Here is a 26657-nt window from a genome sequence, read left to right as displayed (position 1 = left end):
GTTGCAGATGTGATGGCCCTTGAACTCTAAACCCCTCAGTGTGTATTTCCCAAGAACAAGGGCATCTATTACACAACCACAGCAGGGTTTTCAATATCAGGTGATTTAATCATGGTGCAATACCATTATTTAATCTGCAAAACCTTATCCAAATATTGCAGTTGTCCCAAGGAGGTCTTTTATAGCATTCTCCCACCCTCACCCCCATCCCACCGCGCATCCCAAATCCAGGGTCCATTCCACGACCACATTTAGTTGTTCACTTTTACTTTAATTGAAATTTATTGATAAGCTTTCCTGGGCTGAAATAATTTGGGAAAGATGGATGCAAAGAGTTCCAGTCTCACCCTTCTTAACCTCATGGCCCTGGGCAGGTCCTGGGTCCTCTCCACTGAAAGGTGCCAGGTTCTGGGCAGGGAGCATGAGAGAGGCTGGAGGGGGCAAAGAATGAAGTTACATTCTGAGATAGGGTTTTTCTTTTATCCTTCTTGGCCTGACCCATTTCCCCAGGCCCTTGGCCAAGGGGTCCATCATAGTCACACAACACAGTATTGAAATGGGGCAAAGACTCCTTGAGAAAGCAGCTTCTTGCCTTGGGAAAGAAAGGCAAATGACGCAATATGATGCTGACAAAAGGCCAGTTGGAAGCTTTGCTCTGGGTCTGGAGAGGAGGAAGGGCTCTAAGGGCGCCAAAGACTGGGAGATGATCCTTTTGCCAGTCAAGTAGTTTCCATTTTTTGCTTGCAACAAAATTGCAGGAGGGCCCAATCCTCTTGGCAACTAAGAGGGATTAAACATAATTTAACTTTTACTATGGAAAATGGAAACATACCCAAAAGCAGAGGAACTAGTATAATGAATCCTCATTTATGTCACCCAATTGCAAAAAAAATAATGCTTGATGATGGATTACTACTGATTTTTGGCATAGAACTCAAAAGGAGTTAAAATATTAGTGACATTGCTCCAATACGCCTTCCTTTCTTTTCCATTACTTATGTGACAAGACTTCTGAGTGCTTACACCTGTAAAAATGAGAACTAGGAAGAGATGAAGCTGAACACTGTCTCATGGAAATAAGGAATATTTATCCATTGCTACACAAAATGGGGGAAATCCAATTAACTCATAAAAAATGCATTCTAATAACTTTTTGTTTAGTAAGTACTTATCAACATTTGTAATATATTAATATTGTTCTGATCAATTGCATACTAGTAGTATTTGTAATGGCAACTTTCCAGAATAACATTTTTTAAACACTTAGTAACTTATGGTCACAGGAAATTTAAAATTTATAAAACTTGAGTTTACATTCATAGTTTTTGCTACAGAGAAGTAGGATGGTGTGATCAAAAGAGACTTTCAGGCATAAGAATATATTACATTAGGCTACAACTTTGTGGGAACAGTGGAACTGAAAGAGAAAAAGCATGAGGTAAAACCTCATTAACAAAGAAAAACTTGTTGGTGTAATTTTTCAGGGGTGACCGTGGACGTCCAATCACTATGCTGGTTAGATTCACTGGATGTATTACAAAGAATGATGAAACAGTTCAACCTTACAATGTCAATATTTAAAATATCCTGGAAAGTACACCCTTTGCATCTAGTTAAACTTTAAAATTGTAGATGACAATTTAAAAATGTGTGAGAGGGTGCAGTGTTTCCAAATTCTTTTGGGGGCCCACCAGTAAAACAGTTTGCGGTTCTCGGATGGGTGGCACCAGGGAGCTGGGTCTGAAGTGCAGGAACCCTCCGCACACTGGCCTCCCTCCAGATTCAAGTTCTTCTGGGTACTTGTCCCATAACCGGGAGACTTCTGTCTCAATCACTGATGATTTCACACTTGATGTCTCCCTTTTCAAAGCTGGAAGCATTCTGAAGTGCCCTCGGGGGATATGTTTCCTGGGGCCCAAGCCATTGCCTATCCATTGAGAGGCTGTGGGGTCCCGGAGCAGAGAGACCCGGCCGCTCCCTGAGGGCCTCTCACAGTCCAGGAGGGCTGACAGATGTGTAAATGTATAACCACAACTCACTGTGGAGTTGTTACAAAGGCCCAGCATAGCATACTCAGAGAGGGGAGTGAAGACTGCTTTGCTGGGCTGTTTAGAGGACGTGGTGTGGGGAGAAGGGTTGGTCAAGGAAGACTTCTGAAGAGAGGTGCTCTCTAAAAGGAGAATAGAAATTTCCTAAGTGGGCAGAGGGACAGAGGGCCAGTGGGAACAGCATGTGCAAAGGTATGGAGGTGAGAGCAAGTATAGGAATGGCGACATTTTGTCATGGCTGTAGCAAAGGATGTACATGGGAGCAGAGCTTCCAAATAACAGCAACAATAGTTTATGTTAATTGTGCGTTTACTGTGTGTCAGGTACTGTTCTAGGTACTTTACATGGATTAACTTATGAAACCCTCGTAGCAACCTCATGAGACTGGTGCTATTATCTCCGTTTTTCAGCCGAATTAAAGAAGGAGGGAAAGGTGAAGTGATTGGCCTGAGGTCACAGGGTGTCAAACTTGGGCAGAAGGCAGGATACCTGCTCTGATCATTCTGAGTGACTTCACAGAGACATTTCCCCAGAGGCCTCATTGCCCTTCGCTACCCTGACCACCAGGGCTTTGCAGGACAAACCAGGACCCGAGCGTGCTCTGCTGTTCTGTCCATGCATTCTGGGTTCCAAGGGGTGGCAGAGATGCTGTCCTCCAGCTGTGGCCAGTCTGGCCTGAGCCCTGTGGAAAGCAGTAGGCGGCCCTACTGTGAGCCTGCAGCAATCCCCTCGGCCCTAGTGTCTCTGTTGCACCCCTGGGCCCTTGGCCTCCTCTGCTCTCAGCTGTCCACTGAGCAGAGGGCAGATGGGCAGAAACTGAGGCTCTGCTTCAAGACTTGCCTCTCCCACTTCTCCTCTCTTCACTCACTCACACCGTCTAACAATCAAGGCCTCAGCTTGCTGGTCAACTCCACCCTTTCCTACTTGGCTGACCTTGGGCAAGACCCCAATCTCTCAACAACAGAATATTATTCTGTACAACAGAATATTATTCAGCCATAAAGAGGAATGAAGTGATGATACATGCTACGACATGGAGGAACCTTGAAAACATGATGTTCAGTGAAAGAAGCCAGACACAGAAGGTCACATACTAGAGATTCCATTTATATGAAATGTCCAGAATAGGCAAATCCATAGAGACAGAACCCAGAATAGTGGTTAGGGGTGGAGGAAGGGGGGAATGGGGAACAACTGCTAAACAGGTATGGGGTTTCCTTTTGAGGTGATGAAACTGTTTTCAAACCTGTAGAGATAGTCGTCGTATAATATTGTGAATGTACCAATTGCCACTGAATTGTTCACTTTAAAATGGTTAATTTTATGTTACGTGAATTTCACTGTATTTGACCAGAAAAATAAAAAAGGACAAATAATGTATGCTATCTAGTATTTGCTTCAAAAGGATCCAGTCTGAGGGGAGTGGGGGGCAGATATGAATGGAGCAAGATTGGTCACAAGTTGGTAATTGCTGATTGGGGTTCATTACATTACTCATTTTTGCTTATGCTTGAAAAATTCCTTAATAAAGAATTAAATAAAAGAATGAATAAGAGCCTGCCAGGCAGACAAATGGGTTGGGGGTGGGAGTCATTGCAAGAAGAGGGAACAGAACATGCAAAGGTGCAGAGGAGTGAAGCAAGGAGAGGTGGGACACCTGCGTGAAGACTTGGGACCAACCAAGTCCAAGGTCACACAGATAGTGGAAGGCTGAGCTCTCTTCCTTCCTTCTTTCTTTCTCCCTTTCTCTCTCTTTCCTTTCTTCCTTTCTTGCTGTCTCCTTTCCATCCTTCTTGGCTTCCTTTCTTCCTTTTTTTTTAAAAATAAAATCTTGGTTTTAAGCAGAAATAGTCTCAAAGCTGCTAGATTAGCAGTCACAAAGTCCAAACACATATCTTACTTATTGGTGGGGCCTCATTCAGAACCTATTTAATCTTACTCAGGACATAATTCTGACAAGTTGGGATATATGGAATTCCAGCCCACAGTAGATGAAAAGCAGTTTTTAGAGGGGAAATGAAAGGCTTTTAGGTAAGGCAAGCACATGGGCAATAATGAAATGTGACAGCCACAGCCTGGGTTGGGAGGATGTAGACGGGAAAGCTTGTGAAAAAAGATATTAGAATAAAAATACACAAGGCGAAAGGAGTAAAAGGGCACATGACAGGTGACAGATGGTAATCTTCGGGTGGTGAACATGATGTAGCCTACACAGAAATTGAAATATAATGACACCTGAAATTTATATAATGTTATAAACCAATGTTACCTCATTAAAAATAAACTTAAAAAAAAGGAATAAAAATACATAGTCATGAAAGAAATGCAAATCAAAACCACAATAAGATACTACTTCATACCCATAGGATGGGTATAATTAAGAAGTCAAGTAATAACAAGTGCTGGTAAGGATGTGGAGACTGCTGGTAGGGACATAAAATGGTTCAGCCACTTTGGAAACAGTCTGATAGTTTCTCAAAAGTTTATAAACATGGTTACTGTATGACCCAGCAATTCCATTCTTAGGTATATATCCAAGAGAAATGAAACATATATTCATTCATTTATAATTTTTTATTTATTTATTTTTTCCCCCCAAAGCCCCAGGAGATAGTTGTATGTCATAGTTGCACATCCTTCTAGTTGCTGTATGTGGGACACGGCCGGAGAAGCCGCATGGCCGGAGAAGCGGTGCGTCGGTGCACGCCCAGGATCCGAACCTGGGCCGCCAGCAGCGGAGCGAGAGCACTTAACCGCTAAGCCACGGGGCCAGCCCATAAACATATATTCATTCAAAAACTTGTACATGAATGTTCACAGCAGCTCTATTCATAATAGGCAAAAAAGTAGAAAGAAGCTAAATACCCACCAACTGATGAATGGATAAAAATGTGATATATCCATACAATACAATGCAATATTATTCCGCAATAAAAAGGAATGAAGTACTGAAACATGCTACCACGTGGATGAACCTTGAAAACATCCTAAGTGAAAGAAGCCAGTCAGTCACAAAGGACCGTATATTGTATGATTCCATTTATATGAAATGTCCAGAATAGGCAAAGAATAGAAAATTGATTAGTGATTTCCTAGGGCTGAGAGGGATGGAAGAATAGGAGGGTGACAGCTAAGGAGTGCAGGGTTCCTTTTGAGGTGATAAAAATGTTCTGGAATTACTGATGCTGGATGCACAACTCTGTGAATATACTAAAAACCACCAAATAGAACACTTTAAATGGGTGAATCATATGGTGTGTGAATTATATCTCAGGAAAGCTGCCACTTTAAAAAAAGAATAAAGGTACAGTAGCCTGGGTTGTTTTAGTGCAGGGGCAAATAGTGTCACACTCCAATCATGCGAGTCAGCTTCTCTGGGCCGACAACCTGGTCATGATGATGAATGCATTTCAACAGGAAGGTGTCACATGTTTTGCAAGATACTGAAAATGAGTAAGAGAAAAAAAATGCTTCCAGTGCTTACAGCAGTGTGATTCCAGGTCCCTATTAAAACGAGGCTGTGAAGGACTCTGCCAGCTGCAACTTATAACACTTGTAAAGTCAAGTTTTAACACTGGCAAATAACATACACTCTTTAGTTTCTCTGAGAAAAAGGTTCACCGATAAATTCAAAATTTATATATAAACATTTTGGGAACCAAATAAAAGGGTCTCAAAACAAAGAAAAATCAAACTATGTGATAGGGCATCTAAAATGGGCAAAACCTTTGCGGTTTGATGTTTGAAATTCTCACTTTCTGTGCTTGAAAAATCAACTATTAAAAACAATACTTTTTTCTTTTAAATGATGAGAACATTTTAAGCTGCTTGCAACTAGTAGTTCTCTCAGATAACTCATTGTAGGTATGAGCCTTTCATCCTTACAGCAAATGAAAAACTAAATGGGATAGAAATGATACTACATGTATTTTTTGAACATTGGTTTTTGAAGTACCACAGATGTCTTGATGTGCTCTGTAAAAATTCTGACCAGACGAACACAACTCACAGATTTCATGAAGAACATATTGAGGGGGAATTTGCCCAATTATCATCATTTTAATGCTCCCATTAATGTGCTATGTCAATGCCATGATACTTTACTTTTTCTTTTAGATCATGAAATATTTCATACTGTAAGAGAGCAGAACACCCATGTACCCACCATCATGCAGACACTTTGTTACATTTGCTTAAAACCCCTCCCCTGGCTTCCTGCTCCCCCAGCTGCCCCCTACCATACACACACTCCCATTATGGTCATGCCTAGATCTCAGCTACAAATTCCCACCTAGTCCTGTCCCAGTGTTTAACCCTTTCAGTGGTTACAGCCTACACTTCTAAGGAGATCATGAGCTGGGCACCAATTATCGAGAATATCATTTTATTGCTGGGAGAGAACTAAGGTGACTTTATAGTAAGCACACTGAAGCCCAGAAACTAAGTCATTTGCCTTCTCAAGGTTACACAGAGTCTGAAACCCACAAATCTTAGTTCCTTGTCCAGCAAACGGGACAGCAGAAATAGCAGGGACTTGAAGGCAAACACAGCTGAGTTCAAATCCTGACTTTGCCATTTACTAGTGAAACGACTTGTCCATGGGATAAAATCCAAACACCCCTCTGAACTTCTGTTTTCATCTGCAACGTGGAAATTATACCACCTGCTCTTCAGAGCAGCTGCAAGAAGTAAAACAAGTGGTGCTATGCCTGGCACAGAATAGGGATTCATTAAATAGTGATTTTTAAATTCCACTTTTTTTGTGTGTGTGTGAGGAAGATCAGCCCTGAGCTAACATCTGATGCCAATCTGCCTCTTTTTTTTTTTTTTGCTGAGGAAGATTGGCCCTGGGCTAACATCCGTGCCTATCTTCCTCTACTTTATATGGGACACCTCCACAGCACGGCTTAACAAGCGGTGTATCAGTGTGTGCCCAGGAGCCGAACTAGTGAACCCTGGGTGGCCGAAGCAGAGTGCGTGCACTTAACCACTGAGCCACCGGGCTGGCCCCTAAATTCCACTTTTTAAAGGAGCACTTATTCCGTGCCAGGCACCACTCCAGGAACTGAGGACACAGACAAGAACATAACAATGTCTTTGCCTGTGGCTAAGAAATCATCAGTAAAAATCTATCATTAGCCAATTGTATGTGCATCCGTTTGCAAGTCTGTGTTCTCTATGGCTGTGATGTTCTCTTTTCTTGTTTCGATGGTCAGGATATTCTTGACACATACTGATTTTTTGGTTTCCCAAATCAACTCAAGATCCAGGGCTGGCCAGGGACAGCCCACATTCTAGCTACTGGGCCCTTCGTTGGGGAAGAATGGGAGACGTGATATATCCTTATGAGATCCAGATGAGTGAGACAGGTCCTTGTCCTAAAGGAATTCTCAGTCCATTAATAATATTAATAATCGAGACCATTTGTGGAGCACTTACTCTAGGTTAGGTGCTGGGTGAGGCACTGTACAATTATTTTATTTAATCCTCATAACCTTCTGTTTAGGGTACAGTGGTTATTGTAATTTATTTTCATCATGGTTTGCTGTACATTTTAACAGTCTCGATAACTACTGAAATAAAGTCTTCTAAAAGAATATTCCTTTGGCAGCTTAAGCACTCATTAAGGCAGAAGCCTGAATAAATTTTGTTTAGTACTCTTGCTCTAGGATTTAAGGATTCTAATGCCACAGGTGATAGGGACTTTATTTTTTTTTGTAATAAGAATTGAACTTTGAACTTCCTATACCCTCAATTCCCAGATATTAAATAAAAAATTTAAGCTCTCCCCGTTACAGGATCAAAAGGCAAAAGACCAAATACCTGGGACAGCATTTCTCAACCAGCCAACTGACTTGGATGAAATGAAAAAGAGGCTACTGATTCCTTTTGAAAGGATCATAATTATCTTCAAACACAAGGCTGGGTCACTGCACCTCTCAATACCTTTAATGGCTTCTCTTGTAGCCGTAGGGTAAACCTTTCGCATGGCATTCAAGATTTCTTGCAACCAGGCCCCCCACTGCCTACCATTTTTACCTTGGTTACTGCTGCACATTCTTCCAGGCAGCCTACCAGCCATCCAAGGCCCACATCCATTGCTTGAACCCTCACCGCACCTCCGTGGTTTTGCTAGTACTGTTCCTTCAACTTGGAATGCCCTCCTCACTCATCTCCACTCATCAAAAACCCATCATCTCTCAGCCCAGATACCACTGCCTCCTCCACTGAGCCTTTCTCAATTGCCCTGTCAGAACTGCTTCCTTCTCTTCACTCGCACACATGGCAGCATACTCTATTACAACATGGTATCTCGTTCTACCAAGTTCCTTTTTCCTTAATTTAGCACCTCTCTCCAGCCCAGTCTTGTACACAGAGTGGCTCTCAAATGCTGTTGGATGAAGGGCTGGGTTGAACAGGCTGTACCAGCTGCTGCAAGCACATCTCTCCACACGTCCCCTCTGGCAGTGGGACATCCATTTGACCACCAAGCCTAGAAATCCAGGGCTGGATGAAAGCCCGATAGGTGGTCCGAAATTGGTCCATAGCCCCTTATAAGACAATCCTAAAGTAAAAGATGGTCTATTTTAATCTGGCATTAGGAACCTTATTCAACCCTTTTTCACCTCTCCTCAGTGGACCTATTATTTACTTTTTAAAAAGTTTTGATATTTTTATATTAAAAAATACAAAAATACATTCATATTAAGAGATTCAAATTTTAAAGGAGTCAAGCATGCAAGTCCTGTTTCACCACCATTCCTCCCACTCTCTTTCCCAGAAGTTAACTACTGGAGACAGTTTAATGTGCAGTTTCATTTCTAAACACTTACATACATTTATTTATACAAACAAAAATACTTTCAACATAAATAGGAGACTATATACTATTCCACAACTGGCTTTGTTGTTTTCCATTTAATACACTGATTTACACATGAGGGTGAACATTTTCTTTTGAATGATTATTGGTGATTCATTTCTTTTTCTGTGAACTATTTCTTTACAACCTTTGCCTATTTTTCTACTGAGTTGCATTTTCTTTTTGGTTTGTATTAACTCTTACACTGCCACATTGTGGACACCCATCTTTTGTTACATATGCTGCACAGACCTGTTTTCCATCATATTCATTTACCATTTCCTAACAGTATAATTTTGGACAAGCCATGTAACTCAAGCTTCAGTTTCGTTACCTAGACAATGAGGACAACACTGCCTGTGTAAGACTGTGGCAAGAATTAAGTGAGAACTGCGTGTCAAGTACCAAACATTATGTCTGGCATTCAATAAGTACTCAGTAAATGTTAGCTACTCTTCATTACCTAGACTTGAAGCCACAGGTTGGCTAGGTGTTTAGTTTAGCCCATAGTTTAAAAATAATACATTTGAATCCTTTAGGTGAGGCATACATTTTCTAGTTGCCATACCCTCCACTGTCTCCCCACTCTGTTTTCTACACTGCAGCTTCTCAAATTTGTTACCAGCCTTCCACTCTCCCAAGTGTTTTTTTTTGGTGATGAAGATTAGCCCTGAGCTAACATCTGTTGCCAATCTTCCTCTTTTTGCTGAGGAAGATGGGCCCTGGGCTAACACCCGTGCCCATCTTCCTCTATTTTATATGTGGGACGCCTGCCACAGCATGGCTTGATAAGCAGTGTGTAGGTCCATGCCCGGGATCTGAATCTGCAAACCCCAGGCCGCCGAAGCGGAGCACGTGAACTTACCACTACGCCACGGGGCCAGCACCTCCAAAGTTTTTAATGGATGAAAATAAAGCAGGCTTTGAAATTATATATCACCTATAATCAGGGCTGCTCTGTGTGCCCATTATGCATTGAACAACACCAAGATGTGTTGTTCAGTGTAGCCTACTTATGGAGCCCCTTGGGACTGGGCGATGTACAACCTGCACATCTGTACATGGCAGCCTGGTCTGCATTTCAAAAAGCTTGAGGGCACTCTTACAGCAATTTTAAAAGCTTTCACAAGAGGCATCTCTTATTTTCACAATACATACTAGGTAGGATCAAGACGGGTGTGATATCTCTAGTGTATAGCTGGGGAAGGAGGCACAGAGCTAGTAAGCCAGTAGTGTGGCCCAAATATCTCGACATTCAGATTGGGGCTGTGAAGGACCAAGTCATCAGGTCCCTGCTTGGTACCCTGTCAAAGCCAAGATTAGAGCTTCTGGATTTCCAGAGGCCTCCTAAAAATCATCAAGGAAAAGCCATAATAGAAATTACTACCTCTACAACAAAACCAGGGATGGGATTAGGCTAGATAATAACGCCTTACATGTATATAGAACTTCAAATGTTCAATGTTTTACAAAGTATGTTTACACACTCATCATAACATTTATTAACCAAGTCTGGTAAGAAGGGACAGAGATTATTATACCCATCTTGGGGTCATCAGATGCTGAATTTTGGGGTACCAAGATCTCTAAGGAACTCCCTCCAAAGATCTAAAAGGCAGTCTTACCATCTACCAGTCTACAGGAATTGTGGTAAAGCGCCAGTCTGAAATGATGTGTATAAAATCCAGGGAGACAGTGACAGCTACCCAGCTATCAGTTATAGTTTCAAGATACCTGCTAAACACACACACACAGTTTCTTTTTTTTGTGTGTGTGTGAGGAAGATCAGCCCTGAGCTAACATCTGCCAATCCTCCTCTTTTTGCTGAGGAAGACTGGCCCTGAGCTAACATCCATGCCCATCTTCCTCCACTTTATATGGGACGCTGCCACAGCATGGCTTGCCAAGCGGTACGTCGGTGCACGCCCGGGATCCGAACCGGTGAACCCCAGGCCTCCGCACCTGAGTGCGTGCACTTAACCGCTTGTGCCACCGGGCCGGCCCCTCACACACACTTTCTAATGCACGAACTAGTGGGAAGTTTACAGACTGACAAACTTGTCACTGGAAACTGAACACACAAAAATAAAGAGCAAAACAAACCCAAGTCCAACCACCTCGTTAATAGCTGAGGTCTTTATTTCAATTTGTATGTACAGTAAAAGTGCTGCTGAGAATCTGCAGCAACCAGACAAAACATAATTCTCTCTCAACAATTAGCAGCTTAAGATCTATCAACTACAGTGTTAACGTTCACACGTTCACAAGTGTCATTTCTGTACTTATCAATTCGTGCGAGTTTTTATTCTTACTTTGATAAAACACACTTACAGTCTAGTAGTCAATCCTACTGAGGGTATCACCTAGCATACACAACAGACAGACAAAAATGTTAACTCTTAGAGCCACATTCAAAATCCCCAGTTTCATTTGGGGGTGGGAACCATAATTTTGCCTGCGTCAATTTGTTGATTATAATATTTGCTTTTGTTTTGAATGCATATTTTCCAAAGCCGAAAGGCAGCTCCTCACTGGAACTCACTCGGAATTCAGCATTTTCATCTGACTGTACCTCAAAGGAGGATGAAATCAGAAACAAAACCAAATCAGTGAAGACCACATGAAAATACGCTCATTAATAGGACAGCGCTAGCGAGGAAGGCTTGATCTCTGTTTTTTTCTTCGTATCAGATTTTTACCTTAATTGGGTGGAGGGGGTACAGGGAAAAAAGAAGACTCCAGTCAGTGAAGTGTAAAATTTAACCTACTTTTTCTTCTTAAGGAGCCAGTGGAATGGAAGGCCTTCCTTGCTAGGATGTACCGAGTATATACCAAGGAATTGAAATTGGAGCAGACAGAAGTGCCCTTCAATTATCATTAAAACGGTAAAATGTTAGTCATTCTATAACTTAAACAGAGTCACCTAGGCTACCACCGCCAGCCTCACGCATCAACAAGAAATCCAGGAATGCTTCATTTCAAAGGGAATGCATGTAGTCTTTAAAAGAGAAGAAGCATTCAAGTGAGGGGAAGTTTCCACCCACAGAACAATTGTTAAACCATTAGAACGAGGTTATAGAAGAGCTCTGAATAGACAAGAGAATCCAAGAACAACTACAATTCAAAGATACTCAAAGGCAACAGGTATGGGCAGCAGGAAGTAGGGGAAGGCAGGAAAACAGATGCGAGGTTAACAAATAGCATTAAATGCAGACAACTGTTGGGTCTGGGGAATAATCAAGGGACAAGAAAGCTAGAAAGCCATTACTGTGCCTGACCTACCAGAAGGTCCTTCCTAAGACAGTTTGAGAGAGGAGGATGGAAAGTTAGAGTGGGCCTGTTTGGCTGGGAGCTCAGGGGGCTTTCCAGAGGTGAAAACCTTCCTTTGATAGAAATTGTCCCAAGGCAAATGGGAACAATTTCAATCCATCTGTCACAGTGACTTCCAGTGCCCACAAAACTTAGTAGCCACTACAGTTTAGGGGACTCAAAGGTTCAACCTTAGAAAAACTGGAGGATTGTGGCTAGAGCATATTTTCAATAACTTTGTGGGGCTCTCTTCCCCACTCTAAAGCAGAAAGTGAGGAGAAACTGCTAGTTTGACAAGGTCATGGTGTCCTTTGGCACTCTTGCCCAAAGTCATTGCAATATTTTTAGGCAAAGTTAATATTTTAAATACATAGGCTTGGGAAAAATTTGTTTTTGGCCTGAACATGAATTGGTTCCAATTACTTTTTAAAAGAAAAATCACCCCTATGGTCCCTGCTCTGGGCACTAATTTTGAGAGGTCAACAGAGCTAACAGGTGTACTACAATCATCTGAGGATGGAGTGAAGATTGGGGTACCTGAGTTAAAACAGCAAAATGATTATGGAAACAACATGCTGACTCTGAGAAGGCCAGCCTGCCAAAGTCACAAGAGGCTGGAGCTGTCATGTAATTCATCCTCTCAGACAGACAAGGCAATGCTCATCTAGTTCCAAAAGAAATTTCCTGGTATGGGGGAAATAGGCAAAGCATGCTTTGCTACTCTTTTCAGGGCATATTATGTGCCCCTTGTTCATCACTTGGTTGCACAGACCTGACGCCAAGAGGGGACAGCATTTGTGATTTAATACTAAAATAAGGTTAACTAAGTTTTCTAGATAAGCTCTAAAAGCCCAAGTTATGTTAATAAGTCAGTCTAGATGAACAGAGAGCATTCTACACCCCAAACTTGGGTCCTTCTAACCTGACATTTCCTCTTCTGCTCTTTAGGGAGAATCACCCTTCAGTTGATTCTCTCAGGCAGACATAATAAAGCTTTGAAATTAAGAATGCTGGGGTCAAAATGCAGACAGAAGATTCCACATCACTTTGGTTTCAGTAATCAGAGGGTGTTAAAAAATAAATTAAGGAAACACAAGGAATTATTTATGACTTTCATAATATAGTCTCAATTTTTCCTAGAGACAACCCCAGCCCAAAGTCACTGGGTGAACATTTTCTTGGGGCAAAAAAATCTCTATCCTATTATGCTGGTTTGTGGAAAACAGCCTCCCACTCTCCCTGCACACCCCTTTCCTCTCCAACCAAGCCAAGCCCATAAAGTGGTGGTGTGGGGGTGGCAGGACACCAAAAAGCAGTAGCAGCAGACAGAGAAGGGAATTTAAGCTGCATCTCAAAACAAGGGCATCAGAGGGCAGCATTTATAGCATGTCTTCCTTTACTCAAACTGTTTCAAGACAAGAGGGAGCAGCACACTTAAATATCCACACATTTCTTCTTTTAAAAACATCACTTCTTTATTTCAAAGGAAAAATAAAAGACCCTCCCAACCCTTTCCAAAAAAACCCAATAATAACAATAATAAAAAATCCTATTAGAAACCATAAGGAAGCACTGAGAGTTTGAGTATTACATTCTTCAAGTATGCTGTTCAGATTTTTTGTTTTTTAAACTGGTGACTATACATGTATTTAAAAAAACCTTAAAAGTGCGGCCATGGGATTTTGCTTAAAATTAAGTATTTAGAGGGCTACTTCAAAATACTGTAGTAGGACTGTGCAGTGATCCTTTGGGGCATGATGCTCTCACTTCTGTATCCTAGCAAAGGTTAAGGGACCAGGTTCAAAAGAGATCATGCTTCCACAGTTAGCATGAGTGGCCAACTTGGCTTGAAAGCCAGGGAGATCCATGTATTCTTCCACGGACAAGGAAAATCCACCCTGAATCCAAAAATTCAGACATGGAATGTGGTAGGATTTCACAGTAAAGTTAGTCTGGGAAGGGGTGAGGTGGTGAGCCCAGACAAGGCAGGGTGTTAAGTTTAACTGGTTTCTCTAATCAGGTTTTCGCATCTTTTTAGTGGGTTTTAGTGTAGTCCTTCAAGCCACAATTTAGAATGCTCTTCAGCGTGCTCCAGATTGTTGGTTCATGTTAAAGGACTGTTTAAGATTTGCATCCCAAGGAAAATCATGCTACATAAAAATGATCCAAGATTTTTGCCCAAAAAACTTCTTGGATAAAATCTAAAAAATACTATTGCAATTGCGTCTCTTGAAGAAAAAAACATTATTCTAAATGTAAACAGATTCACTCAACTCTTTTGTTGTAGAAAACTTCAGAGTAGGTAAGTTGCTGTCTAATTCTTCACTGCATGCACTCGCCATAGGGTAGGGGAGCACTGCCTTCTTGTGCCAGCATCATCTGGGGGAGGAAAAGAACCGTTCCACATAGCTGAAGAGGGCATCCCAGTGCTTCCAGAGAAAGGCAATGAAAACCACAAGGAATAAAGTGCTGAACGTCCTGTTGCGAGTCTTCATTAGAGGAACCACACAGTTGGCTACTGTAGACACAAAGACCAAAAGGACTGCCATGACTGCCAGAAGGATGTTGATGAGTTTGCCCAGAAGGTTCCGGGCAGTGGCATTCTCCAGCCCTTCCAGCTGTACCACCTGCTGCTGCTGCTGCTGCAGCTCCATCTTAGAGATGCGGGTCTGGCACGCCTCCAGGGCCTCCTGTGGGCCAGAACAGGGATTAGTTAAACTTCTGCTCACAAATACTGTAGCTGACATGCCCCTTGGGTAAGCCAGATGCATCTTGAGCTATGCCAATACTTTTAAATATGCTTTAAATATACTAGAGCCTTGAATATGAGAGGCCAAATATATAACTCACTATCCAACAACTATTATTCACCTAAATTGCTCCCCAGTGCATTCCCAGGGGATAGCTCACAGGAAGCAGTGGCCACAATCAGATTTGGTCCTGAACCTTTTAATGACAAGACCTCAGATACATGATTTTGTTTCTCTTTTTCCTATTTAAAAATTATTAATTTAAGTTGCACAGGACACACATACTTGTTCAACATAAAAAAATTTCAAATAGGACACATAGTCTCTTTTGATATTTTCCTCAATTCTAGTCCCTGCCCTTGAAGTAACACTGTCAGTTGGTGTGTGTTCATCCTTTCACCTGTGTTTTAAGTGTACACATATATATGCCTATGGGATTATTTTCTTATTTTCTGTCTTAATACAAATAGTATCATACTATGGGAACTGATCCACAACTCGCTTTTTTCACTCAACAGTAGGTCTTGGCAATCTCTCCATGTCAATACATAGAGACTCACCTCAATCTTTTTAACTGCTATGTAGCATTTTATAGTATGGATATGTCACTGTTTATTTAGCCACTTTCCTATTGGAGAGATTTAGGTTATTTTCAACTTTTCCACTATAATAATGGAGAGGTGAACATCCTTTGGCCATTCTGTACACATTACCTGGTGTTTTTCAAGTCAAGTAAATCAATGGAAAGGGCTCTCTGCTCTGTCTTCTTAAGAAGAGTACACTCTCCTTTTTAGGGTGATCTCTGTAAAGAGGACACTATGTCCAAACACTAGACCAAACATTACAAGCAATCTGCTTCCCTCAAGGCCATGACCTTCACTCATGAGTTTATATAAAATTTACCATAACATTCAAAGGACACAATCTATTTCCTTGGCTATGGTCAGACACTCCCCAAAGTTCAGCAGTGGTGGGAGCCCTGGGTTTTTCTGGTCTTGGTTTCAATGGGTCCCGATTTCCTGGGATTTGAAGGGACGGCCAGGCAACTTCAGACTGAAGCTAGCTACAGAATGGATAGACAATGGATATTTCCTAGCCTAGAAAGATCTTGGGAGAAAAACCAAAACAGAATTCTGGGACCTAGAGAAGATGGCAGCTGGGCAAATGATCTAGACATTCCCTTGATTCCTTTAGGCTGCTGTAATACAAGTTTCCTGGACCACTTCCCTTCTCTAAGACTAAGATACTTTCATATGAGACCACCAACTGTCCTTTTAGAAATACCTCCCAAGTGGAATGAGAAAAAGTTAAATATTCTGTCTTCCCACAGAAGAAACTACAGGGCTGTTAGCCTTAAACATTACTGCCTTGTGTTATTCTCACAAACTGCCTGGCAATGTATCTGTAAAGGGTTTGGATTTGGCAGCTAGGACAAAAGCCTCCTTTGCCATAGAAGAAGACAGGCAAGATGGCCATGAGGCTTGTCAGAGCAGCTCTTTAAAGCAGTAACCAACAGATGTAATGCATGTGGTTTTCCATATACTGAGACTACCGTGACCCTAAGAAACATTTCCCAAGAACTCAAGCAAGCATACCACCTCCAAATGGTATAGACTTTTGAGAAATGCATCTCATTTGAACAGCAGGTGTATTATAGTTAGTTGAAGCTTCTCTTGATACTCTACCCTCCCCATCTTTTATTTTTCTGAATTTTTTTTTTTTTTTTTTGTGAGGAGGACTAGCCCTGAGCTAACATCTGATGCCAATCCTCCCCTTTTTTCTTGAGGAAGACTGGCCCTGAGCTAACATACGTGGCCATCTTCCTCTACTTTATATGGGATGCCGCCACAGCATGGCTTAACAAGCGGTGCGTCAGTGCACGCCCGGGATCCGAACCTGCAAACCCCGGGCTGCCACAGCGGAGCACGCGCACCTAACCACTTGCGCCACTGGGTCGGCCCCTAAACTTTTTTTTTATTGTGGTAAAATACATACAAAAAATTTACCATTTTAATCATTTTAAAGTGTACAGTTCAGTGGCACTTAGTAAATTCACAATGTTGTGCAACAATCCCTACTATCAAATTCTAGAATATTTTCATCACTCCCAAAAAATCCCTCCCGGCCCCTTAGCTATTACTCCCCATTCCCCCTTCCCATAGTCCCTGGCAACCACTAATCTACTTTCTGTCTCCATAGATTTGCCTATTCTGGACATTTCACATAAATGGAACCATACAATGTGTGGCCTTTGGTGACTAGCTTCTTTCACTGAGCATAATATTTTCCAGATTCATCCATATTATAGCACGTATCAGTATTTCATTTCTTTTCCTTTTTCTTTCTTTCTTTCTTTTTTTTTTGTGAGGAAGATCAGCCCTGAGCTAACATCCACGCCAATCCTCCTCCTTTTTGCTGAGGAAGACCAGCTCTGAGCTAACATCCACTGCCAATCCTCCTCCCTTTTTTCCCCCCTCAAAGCCCCAGTAGATAGTTGTATGTCATAGCTGCACATCCTTCTAGTTGCTGTATGTGGGACGCAGCCTCAGCATGGCCAGAGAAGCGGTGTGTCGGTGTGCGCCCGGGATCCGAACCCGGGCCGCCAGGGGCGGAGCGCGCGCACTTAACCACTAAGCCACGGGGCCGGCCCCCTCCTTTTTCTTAATGTGGTAAAATACACATAAAATTTACCATCTTAACCATTTGTTTTTTGGGGAAGATTAGCCCTAAACTAACATCTGTTACCAATCCTCCTCTTTTTTACTGAGGAAGATGGGCCCTGGGCTAATATCCGTGGTCCATCTTCCTCTACTTTATATGGGACGCCGCCACAGCATGGCTTGATAAGCGGTGTGTAGGGCCGTGCCCGGTAACCGAACCTGTGAACCCTGGGCTGCCAAAGTGGAGACCATGAACTTAACCACTACGCCACTGGGCCTGCCCCCATCTTAACCATTTTTAAGTGTACAGTTCAGTGATATTAAATACATTCATAATGTGTGACCATCACCACCATCCATCTCCATAGCTCTTTTCATCTTGTAAAACTGAAACTCTGTACCCATTAAACACTAATCCCCTGATTCTCCCCACTCCCCAGCCCCTGGCAACCACCATTCTACTTTCTGTTAGTCTTTTGCTTTTACACCTGATCCTTCATGCTAACCTGGATGTCCCGGGCTCGTTCATAGGACTGATATGCAATTTTCTCTTCCATGCTGGCCAATTCTTGCTTCAAGTTCAAGATTTCATTCTGGTGGAGCTCCGTTAGGTCATTTAGTTGTTCTTCTAATCGTTCACATCTAAGAAGGGAGGAAAAGTTAAAATTTTATGCATTCTGTATTTTTCCTGGTGTTATTCACATCTAATCCCTAAAATCCATTCTGCAAAGGAAGAAAATAAAAGCACAAAGAAATTGAGTGGCCTGGGGTAGCAGGGCATGCTAGCGGGTACAGCTCTTAGTCCCTGGAATGGACAGCTTGTCACAAGGCCATATCAGAGCAGCACCATGGCTCGTCCACATTCTTCTCAACACACAGTATTTGCAGCGATGCCAGCAGCGCTGATGAGCTTTGAGCATACTATCCCGTAATAAATGAGGCAGTTCTTAATCTGCTCTGAGCAGCATATGGGAGAGGCAAAAACTAGAGTACAATTAAGCAGGTCTCATGAGAAGATAAACAGCACATAAATGGAAACTGACCTTCTAGCAGTCACCAGTAGCTTATTCTGACACCGGAGAGGTCACTCACCTGGATGTTAATGATTCAGAGCCTATCATTCCCATGGCCAAGCACAGTGTGTGGGACATCTCAGTCAACAAATACTTACTGAGAGCCTGCTGTGTGACAGGTATGTTCAAAGTACTGTGGTATTACCGTGGGAATACTGTGGTGAGCAAGACAGAATGCCTACCCTCAGGAGTTTATATTCTAAAGTGGAGGGTTAGAGGGCAGAAAAACCAAGCTGACTGCAGGTGTGGTTAAGCAAATTAAAGAAGATCAGTAGGGGGGCCGGCCCTGTGGCTTAGCGGTTAAGTGCACGTGCTCCACTACTGGCGGCCCGGGTTCAGATCCTGGGCGCGCACCCACACACCGCTTCTCCGGCCATGCTGAGGCCGCGTCCCACATACAGCAACTAGAAGGATGTGCAACTATGACATACAACTATCTACTGGGGCTTTGGGGGAAAAAAAAAAAAAAAGGAGGAGGATTGGCAATAGATGTCAGCTCAGAGCCGGTCTTCCTCAGCAAAAAGAGGAGGATTAGCATGGATGTTAGCTCAGGGCTGATCTTCCTCACAAAAAAAAAAAAAAGAAGATCAGTAGGGGTATACAGCAGAGTGCCTAGCAGCTGGTTAATTAAGCTGGAATGGACAGGGAAGACCTCTTCCCTGTTGAATGCTTTTCAACATCAGAGTTGAAACTTGAAAGATGATATGAATGAAGCCTTGTGAAGACTGGGAAGCAGAGTATCTTAAAGCAGAAGGAATAGCAAGTATAAAGTTCTCAAGATGGGAACTAGCTTGGCAGGTTTGAGGGACAGAAAGTAGGCCAATGTGGCTATATAGTTGAGTAAAAACAGGGAGAATGGAAGGACATAAGGTTCTTTGGAAGCAGGGATCATTTTATTCACCTTGTATCTCTAGCACTTAGAACTACATATAAGAAGGTTTATTCTACATAAAGATGGAACCTAGGTAGGCAATAGGATTGCACTGGGTTTAAAGGATGAGATCGAAGATTCCAGGTGTTTCACATGGGTAGAGGGCAGGAGGTAGAAATGTATAGGATAACTGGAATAGTGGATCTATGTTAGAGAGAAAAGGGAAATCCGGTCTTAAAAGGTAGACAGGAGGGGCCGGCCCGGTGGCGCAAGCGGTTAAGTGCGCGCACTCTGCTGCAGCGGCCCGGGGTTCGCTGGTTCGGATCCCGGGCGCGCACCGACGCACTGCTTGGCAAGCCATGCTGTGGCGGCGTCCCATATAAAGTGGAGGAAGATGGGCACAGATGTTAGCCCAGGGCTGCCTTCCTCAGCAAAAAAAAAAAAAAAAGAGGAGGATTGGCGGACGTTAGCACAGGGCTGATCTCCTCACACACACACAAAAAAAGGTAGACAGGAGAGCGGGGATTCTGGAATAGACAGTACGTGGGCCCAAAGCCAACTGCTGAGCGGGGAGGGTGAGATGAAGAACAGTGTTTTAGGAAAACGGGTTTTCTGGTAGTAGTGAAGACTAGGGGAGGTTGTGTGTGGAGTCCCAGGAACCAAACAAAGAGCTAAGCAGGCAGGAGAAAGGTTGAAGACTACACATTAAAAAAGAATAGAAAGGCAAGAATAAACATATCTCTAGCATATGGGGACTAGAATGGAAGCCTCTGTCAGACAGAGGGCTCATCTCAACAGGAGAAGATACTACCAGTGAGCGCTACTCAGGCAAACACACACCTAACACTAGCACGTGAGTCTCAGAGGACTTTGCATTAAAAAAAAATGCCAGAACAAACTAAAACATTTAAAACTATCCTCCTCTTTCCTCGTTTTTTTTTTTGTTTGTTTGTTTGTTTTCCCCAAAGCCCCAGTAGGTAGTTGTATGTCACAGTTGCACATCCTTCTAGTTGCTGTATGTGGGACGTGGCCTCAGCATGGCCGGAGAAGCAGTGCATCAGTGCGTGCCCGGGATCCGAACCCGGGCTGCCAGCAGCAGAGTGTGCGCACTTAACCGCTGAGCCATGGGGCCGGCCCCTTTCCTCTTGCTTTTTAGGACATCTGTAGTACACAAACTTTTAGGAATATATGGAAGTTCTCTGTTTAAGGTAATTTTTATGTTGTGGCATCACCAACATTCTCCCTTCCAATAATTATACACTAAATAATTATATCCTAAAGTCCATTCCTTCTCTAAGAAACAAGAATTTCTTTTTAAAGAGGCATAGTCTGATCCTTTTTACTATGTTACTGAATCCTATTTAGTTCTCCTTTATCCTTGATATGAATCTCTGTGCTGTTTTCTTTCACACTGAAACTCTGTTATTAAAGTGACTGAACAGATTGATCAGAAAGCGTTTCCACCTTTTGTCTGTAACTGGGCCTGATATTCCCTGTGACTCTGCCTTTTCACTTCATCTGCTGCCCAGGGCATGTGCTTGGAAACAGGTGCGCCACCTCTGGAATTGATTTTCCACCAAATTTTAAGTTTACCAAATGCCATAAGATTATGTTAATATATTGTCTTTTTATGATTGTCCTTAATAAGCCCACTGTTTTGTGGCGCTTTTAGTGTTTGATGATTTGATCATCCTCTCTCCTCACCGGGGGGGGGCTAGAGACTTTTTATTTTTTTTTATTTTATTTTTTTTTTAAAGGTTTTATTTATTTATTTTTCCCCCAAAGCCCCAGTACACAGCTGTCTGTCATAGCTGCACATCCTTCCAGTTGCTGTATGTGGGACGCGGCCTCAGCATGGCTGGAGGAGTGGTGCCTCAGTGCGCACCCGGGATCCGAACCCGGGCCGCCGGCAGCGGAGCGCACGCACTTAACCGCCAAGCCACGGGGCCGGCCCTAGAGACTTTTTAAAACGAGTGTTTCAATGTGTTAGTCCCCTGGAATTTAAGGGAAGGGCTGGGCCTGGTATCAAGTATCTCCCCTAAGCTAAGGATTCATGTTGAGTGGCAGGGAGGGGAACATGGTGGTAGTGGCAACCAGCCTGCATGCTGATGAAAGTAGACCCATATGACATCTTTGGCACGTATTCCATAGGTTACCATCTAACTTCTTGGCTCACAAATTGTACAGTCTTTCAGGCCCTTCAGGAATATTGGGGAATCTTATTTGATATTAATAAGCCTCACACATACTGTTAGAATAGACTAAAAACTAACAGCAGTAGCAGCTACCATTTATTCAGTATCTACTATGCAAATTCATTTTCACAACCCCAAGAAGGTGATAGGTATTATCTTTATAGATGAGGAAACTGAAGCTCAGAGAGGCAAAGTGACTTGCCCAAGGACACACAGAAATTAAGCAGAGGAGCGAGAATCTGAATCCAGGTTTGTTTGACGTTAAAACCCAAGTTCTTAACCTCTACACTATGATGTCACTTTGAAACTACTCAAGGAGCCCAGATAGGCTAACTTCCTTTATAAGTAAGAAATCTGACGCAGGCCTATAGCTGATCCAAACCACATAGCAACAAAGGGGGCTGGACAGTACTACACTGACATGATGGTTTGGAGCTTGATGTCAAGGTGGAGTCAATGGGAGGAGGGGTGTAATAAAAAGATTATGGACCTAGAATACAGAAGAAGATAATAACAAGTGCTAATGAGGACATGGAGAAATTTGAACCCTGGTATATTGATGGTGGGGCTATAACATAGAGCAACTGTTTTGGAAAACAGGCAGTTGCTCAAAAAGCTGAACATAGAGTTATCATATGACCCATAAATTCCATTCCAGATATACACCAAAGAGAAATGAAAACTTATTTCCACACAAAAACTCATGCACAAATGTTCATAGCAGCATTATTCCTAACAGCCAAAAAGTGGAAACAACCCAATGTCCATCAACTGATGAATGGATAAATAAAATGTGGTATATTCATAAAATGGAATATTATTTTGAAAGAAAAAGAAATGATGTAATGACACATGCTACAATATGGATAAGCCTTGAAAATGTTATGGTAAGTTGAAAGACGACAGTCAGAAGAACTACAAATTGTATGATTCCACATGTATGAAATGTTCAGAATAGGCAAATCTACAGAAACAGAAAGATTAATGGTTGCCAGGGGCTGGGGCAGGGTTGGAAAGACTGGAGGGTGAGGAAAATGTGGTGGTGGTTGATTAAAATGGATTATGGTGATAGTTGCATATATCTGTGAATATACTAAAACCCATCAACCTGTATACTTTAAATGGGTAAATTGTACTGTATATGAAGTATATCTCAATAAAGCTGTTAAAAAAGATTATAGATGTTTACAATTTACATTGAAATGAATAAAAAATAAGACAGATGAGGGACAGATAGATGAAAATACATGTGATAAAATAATACAGTAAAATGTAGAATCTAAGAGGTGGGTGTATAGGTGTTCACTGTACAATTTTCTTGAAGTTTATAGTGTTTGAAAGTTTTATAATAAACATTAGGAAAAAATGGTCATAGGTGTTATAGCCAGGAACACTTGGATTTGAGTCCTGGTTCTGCCTCTCATAAGCTTATGGTCTTAGGTTAGTTCACTTTTCTGAGCAAGTTCCTTCATCTATAAAATGAGGGTAATAATCTCTTTTATATTCATTTGTGCACACAGGAGGTGTTAAAAAATGTCCGTTTTTTACCCTTCCACTTGCACAGACTGCCAAGGAACATACTGGCCTTTTTGAAAATGTTTCTACTTCCTAAAAAAGAAGGCAACACATGAATACGTGCTCCCTGAATTCATGGGCAATTTGAAACTTTTTAACAACCAAATATTTCCCGTGGTGACTGATTCATGGCCTTAGTCTCATTTTAGGCTGATCACCCATCATATCACTGTGCTAACTATAAAATAAATGAAAATATCTCACACCCTATTTTACATGTCTCTAAGATTATCGTTATTTCACGTACCTCCCTACCCCGTTAGAGTTGTTAAAAGCAGTATGTTGTGAGAAGAAATATACCACAAACATTTCAAGTATTGTTTGCAAGACAAAAATAGGTTCCCTGACTAGAAAGAATCTTAAGTTCTAGCGGTTAGAAAAGATCTCAGAGGTCTAGCTGAATCTCTTTCAATGGAGGAATTATTTTTACAACATCCTGACAAGCAATCTCTCTTTGAACACCTCCAGTGGCAGGGTCTCGTTTTTCTTGTTTTAAGGCAGTTTTTTTCACTGCTACATAGATAGTTATCTATCTAAAACTGAACTAAAACCTAGCTACTTGTACCTCTCATCCTGCAGTCCTTTGGTACCACAAAGAACAAGTTCCTCCCTTGTCTGCATTTCCTCTGATATCTGCATTCAGCAAAAGGACATACAGTCATGCCTCACTTAACGACAGGGATACCTTCTGAAAAAATGTGTCGTTAGGTGATTTCGTCATTGTGCAATCACAGAGTATACTCACACAAACCTAGATGGTATAGTATATTACACACCTAGGCTGTATGGTACTAATCTAATGGGACCACTGTTGTATATGCGGTTATTGTTGACCAAAACGTTGTTATACGGTGCATGACTATATTTTCCTAGGTATTTCTATAGATCTAGTTCCTGGTAAAGTCTTGATTATACTTGTAGCTGTTAATACCATTTTGAACTCAGTCTGCTGATTGGTTTCTTTCAGCTCTCTCTCTTTCTTGCCTCATGCTATTTGTAAAGATAAGCCTGTCTTCTATTCCACTGTCTTCATCCTGGGTGATAAGGAGATAAGGGCCAGCCCAAGTCAGAGCTCACAGGCTACTGCTAGAGAATATCCCAGCCCCCAAGCCTGGGAACTGTCCTTGCTAGGGTAACATACATTTTGTTGTATATTATAAAAGGTCGGTTGAGAAGAAGAGGTAAGAATAGTGACAGCCTTCCTGCCCCTGTGAACTGTCTCTGCAGTAGGAAGTACATGCTGGGGGACGAAGGCGTAAGTCAGCCTATTTTGTCGTTTGTATGTATATGAAACTTGTCAGGAGTTTCATATATATATATGTAGTTGAAAAGCAATATTGCACTTGGATTTATGTTTTATTTATCCTGATCTTTCTGTGAACATCCATCAACTGAAGAGGACAAAAATAAAGTGAACAGAAACTTGTCAGGTAGCAAGTGACAGGCAGATTAAGGTACAAAATATACTTTTTCCCCAAAGTTTTAACTCTTTAATATTCCTTTGAAAGCAACCCTTGAATCTCATATTCTCTTCCAGAATTTTAGATCCAAATTGATGTAGACACTAAGATTTTTTTTAAAGATTTTATTTATTTATTTTTTCCCCCCCAAAGCCCCAGTAGATAGTTGTATGTCATAGCCGCACATCCTTCTAGTTGCTGTATGTGGGACACGGCCTCAACATGGCCGGAGAAGCAGTGCGTCGGTGCGCGCCCAGGATCCGAACCCGGGCCACCAGCAGCGGAGTGCGCGCACTTAACTGCTAAGCCACGGGGCCGGCCCTAAGATTTTTTAGTATATATAATTCTAAGTCCCTACTTAATTAGATTTACCAACATACTTTATTAATTTCTTTCACCCATTGTTTGAGTTCAGTTTTTTCTTCTTGAAATATATCCTTTAGTATTTCTTTCAGCAAAGGTTTTTTTTTTAATATGTGGTAATTTTTACTACATATGTCTGAAAGTGTCTTAATTTCACCCTCTTTCTTGAATAATAAATTAGGTGGACATAGGGCTGGCCCTGTGGCCTAATGGTTAAGTTCAGCCTCTCTGCTTCAGTAGCCTGGGTTTGGTTCCTGGGCGTGGACCAACACCACTTATTGGTGGCCATGCTGTGGCGGCAACTCACATATAAAATAGAGGAAGACTGGTACAGATGTTAGCTGAGGATGAACCTTCCTCAGCAAAAAAAAATAAAATAAAATAAAAATAAATAGGTGGACATAGCATTCTAAGGTCCCAGTTTTTCTTCCTGAGCACCCTGAAGGTATCATTCTGCTGTCTTCTGTCAGTATAATCTCTCATTTGTTTCATCTGTTTCACATTGGGTTTCTTTCATCAGCTGGATTTCCTTGTGCTGTTTGCAACTTTTGTTTGAGAGTATTTTATAGAGTTCCTGCGTGTATCTCTTTCAGGTCCCTTTTTGGGCTGTTTCATGGATTTGGGTCGCGACAAAACATGTTTTGGATACTTACACTTGTGAACAGCTAAGATGATTTATTACTAACATTTTAGGCTGCCCCTCAGATTTTGACCCGTTTGTAGAGGGGGAGAGTCTATAATTATGTAACACTATGCATAAATATGTAATACTATATATGAATCATACAGTACTTACAAAAGTCCTCAGTACTTGTTCCTAAACTCTTGAACTTTATAAGCCAAGGTTTATCAGATAATGGTCACTAACATGGCAAAGGTTCTGGAAGCCATTTTCAGACCAAATTTGCTTCACTTATTATTATATTTAAAGGCTCTCCATCTTCACTGCTTCTGCTCTGTACCTTCTTTGCACTTATAAATGTTTTTACAGGGCCGGCCCTATGGCATAGCGGTTAAGTGTGCACGCTGCACTGCTGGCGGCCCGGGTTCAGATCCCGGGCACGCACCAATGCACCGCTTGTCAGGCCATGCTGTGATGGCGTCCCACATAAAGTGAAGCAAGATGGGCACAGATGTTAGCCCAGGGCCAGTCTTCCTCAGAAAAAAGAGGAGGATTGGCATGGATGTTAGCTCAGGGCTGATCTTCCTCACACACACACACAAAAAAATGTTTTTATGCACTTTCATGCAGTTTATACTAGCTGATGTATTTGCTCAGTCCAGGTTTTGAATTTAAATCTTGGCTCTGCAACTTACTGTGTGAGTGATCGTGTTCATCCATAAAGAAGAAATCTATCTACTCCAAAGGGCAACTGTGAAGATTCAATAGGAGATAGATGTCAAATGTCTGGCACAAAAAAGGTGCTCAGTGGGAGAGAGATATCACAAGTACACATTTGGTTTTGTTTTTCTCTTTTATGATCCTCCTAG

The 26657-nt window shown here is 42.0% G+C and overlaps 1 protein-coding gene across 7 annotated transcripts in view; it reads right to left on the bottom strand.

Moving 5' to 3' along the window:
* Positions 1–10905: 10905 nt before the first annotated feature.
* Positions 10906–26657, bottom strand: part of TMCC1 (transmembrane and coiled-coil domain family 1) — a 258047-nt gene continuing 242295 nt past the window's right edge. For 3 of the 7 annotated variants that reach the window (XM_014796771.2, XM_014796769.2, XM_087431561.1), the window contains exons 3-4: positions 18136–18271; positions 10906–14909 (exon numbers count right to left, since the gene is read on the bottom strand). In XM_014796771.2, coding sequence (XP_014652257.1) covers positions 14595–14909; positions 18136–18271 — 451 coding nt within the window. In that variant the 3' untranslated portion in view covers positions 10906–14594. The remainder of the gene's footprint in view (positions 14910–18135; positions 18272–26657) is intronic. The other 4 variants (XM_014796767.2, XM_087431560.1, XM_087431559.1 and 1 more) reach the window with 2 other exon arrangements.

This window comes from Ceratotherium simum, chromosome 5 (assembly GCF_057802395.1).
Source record: "Ceratotherium simum simum isolate JZ-2026a chromosome 5, ASM5780239v1, whole genome shotgun sequence".
NCBI classification, from domain to species: Eukaryota; Metazoa; Chordata; class Mammalia; order Perissodactyla; family Rhinocerotidae; genus Ceratotherium; species Ceratotherium simum.
The sequence above is the reverse complement of the archived record's forward strand: the minus strand, read 5'-3'. Positions and strand labels throughout refer to the sequence as shown.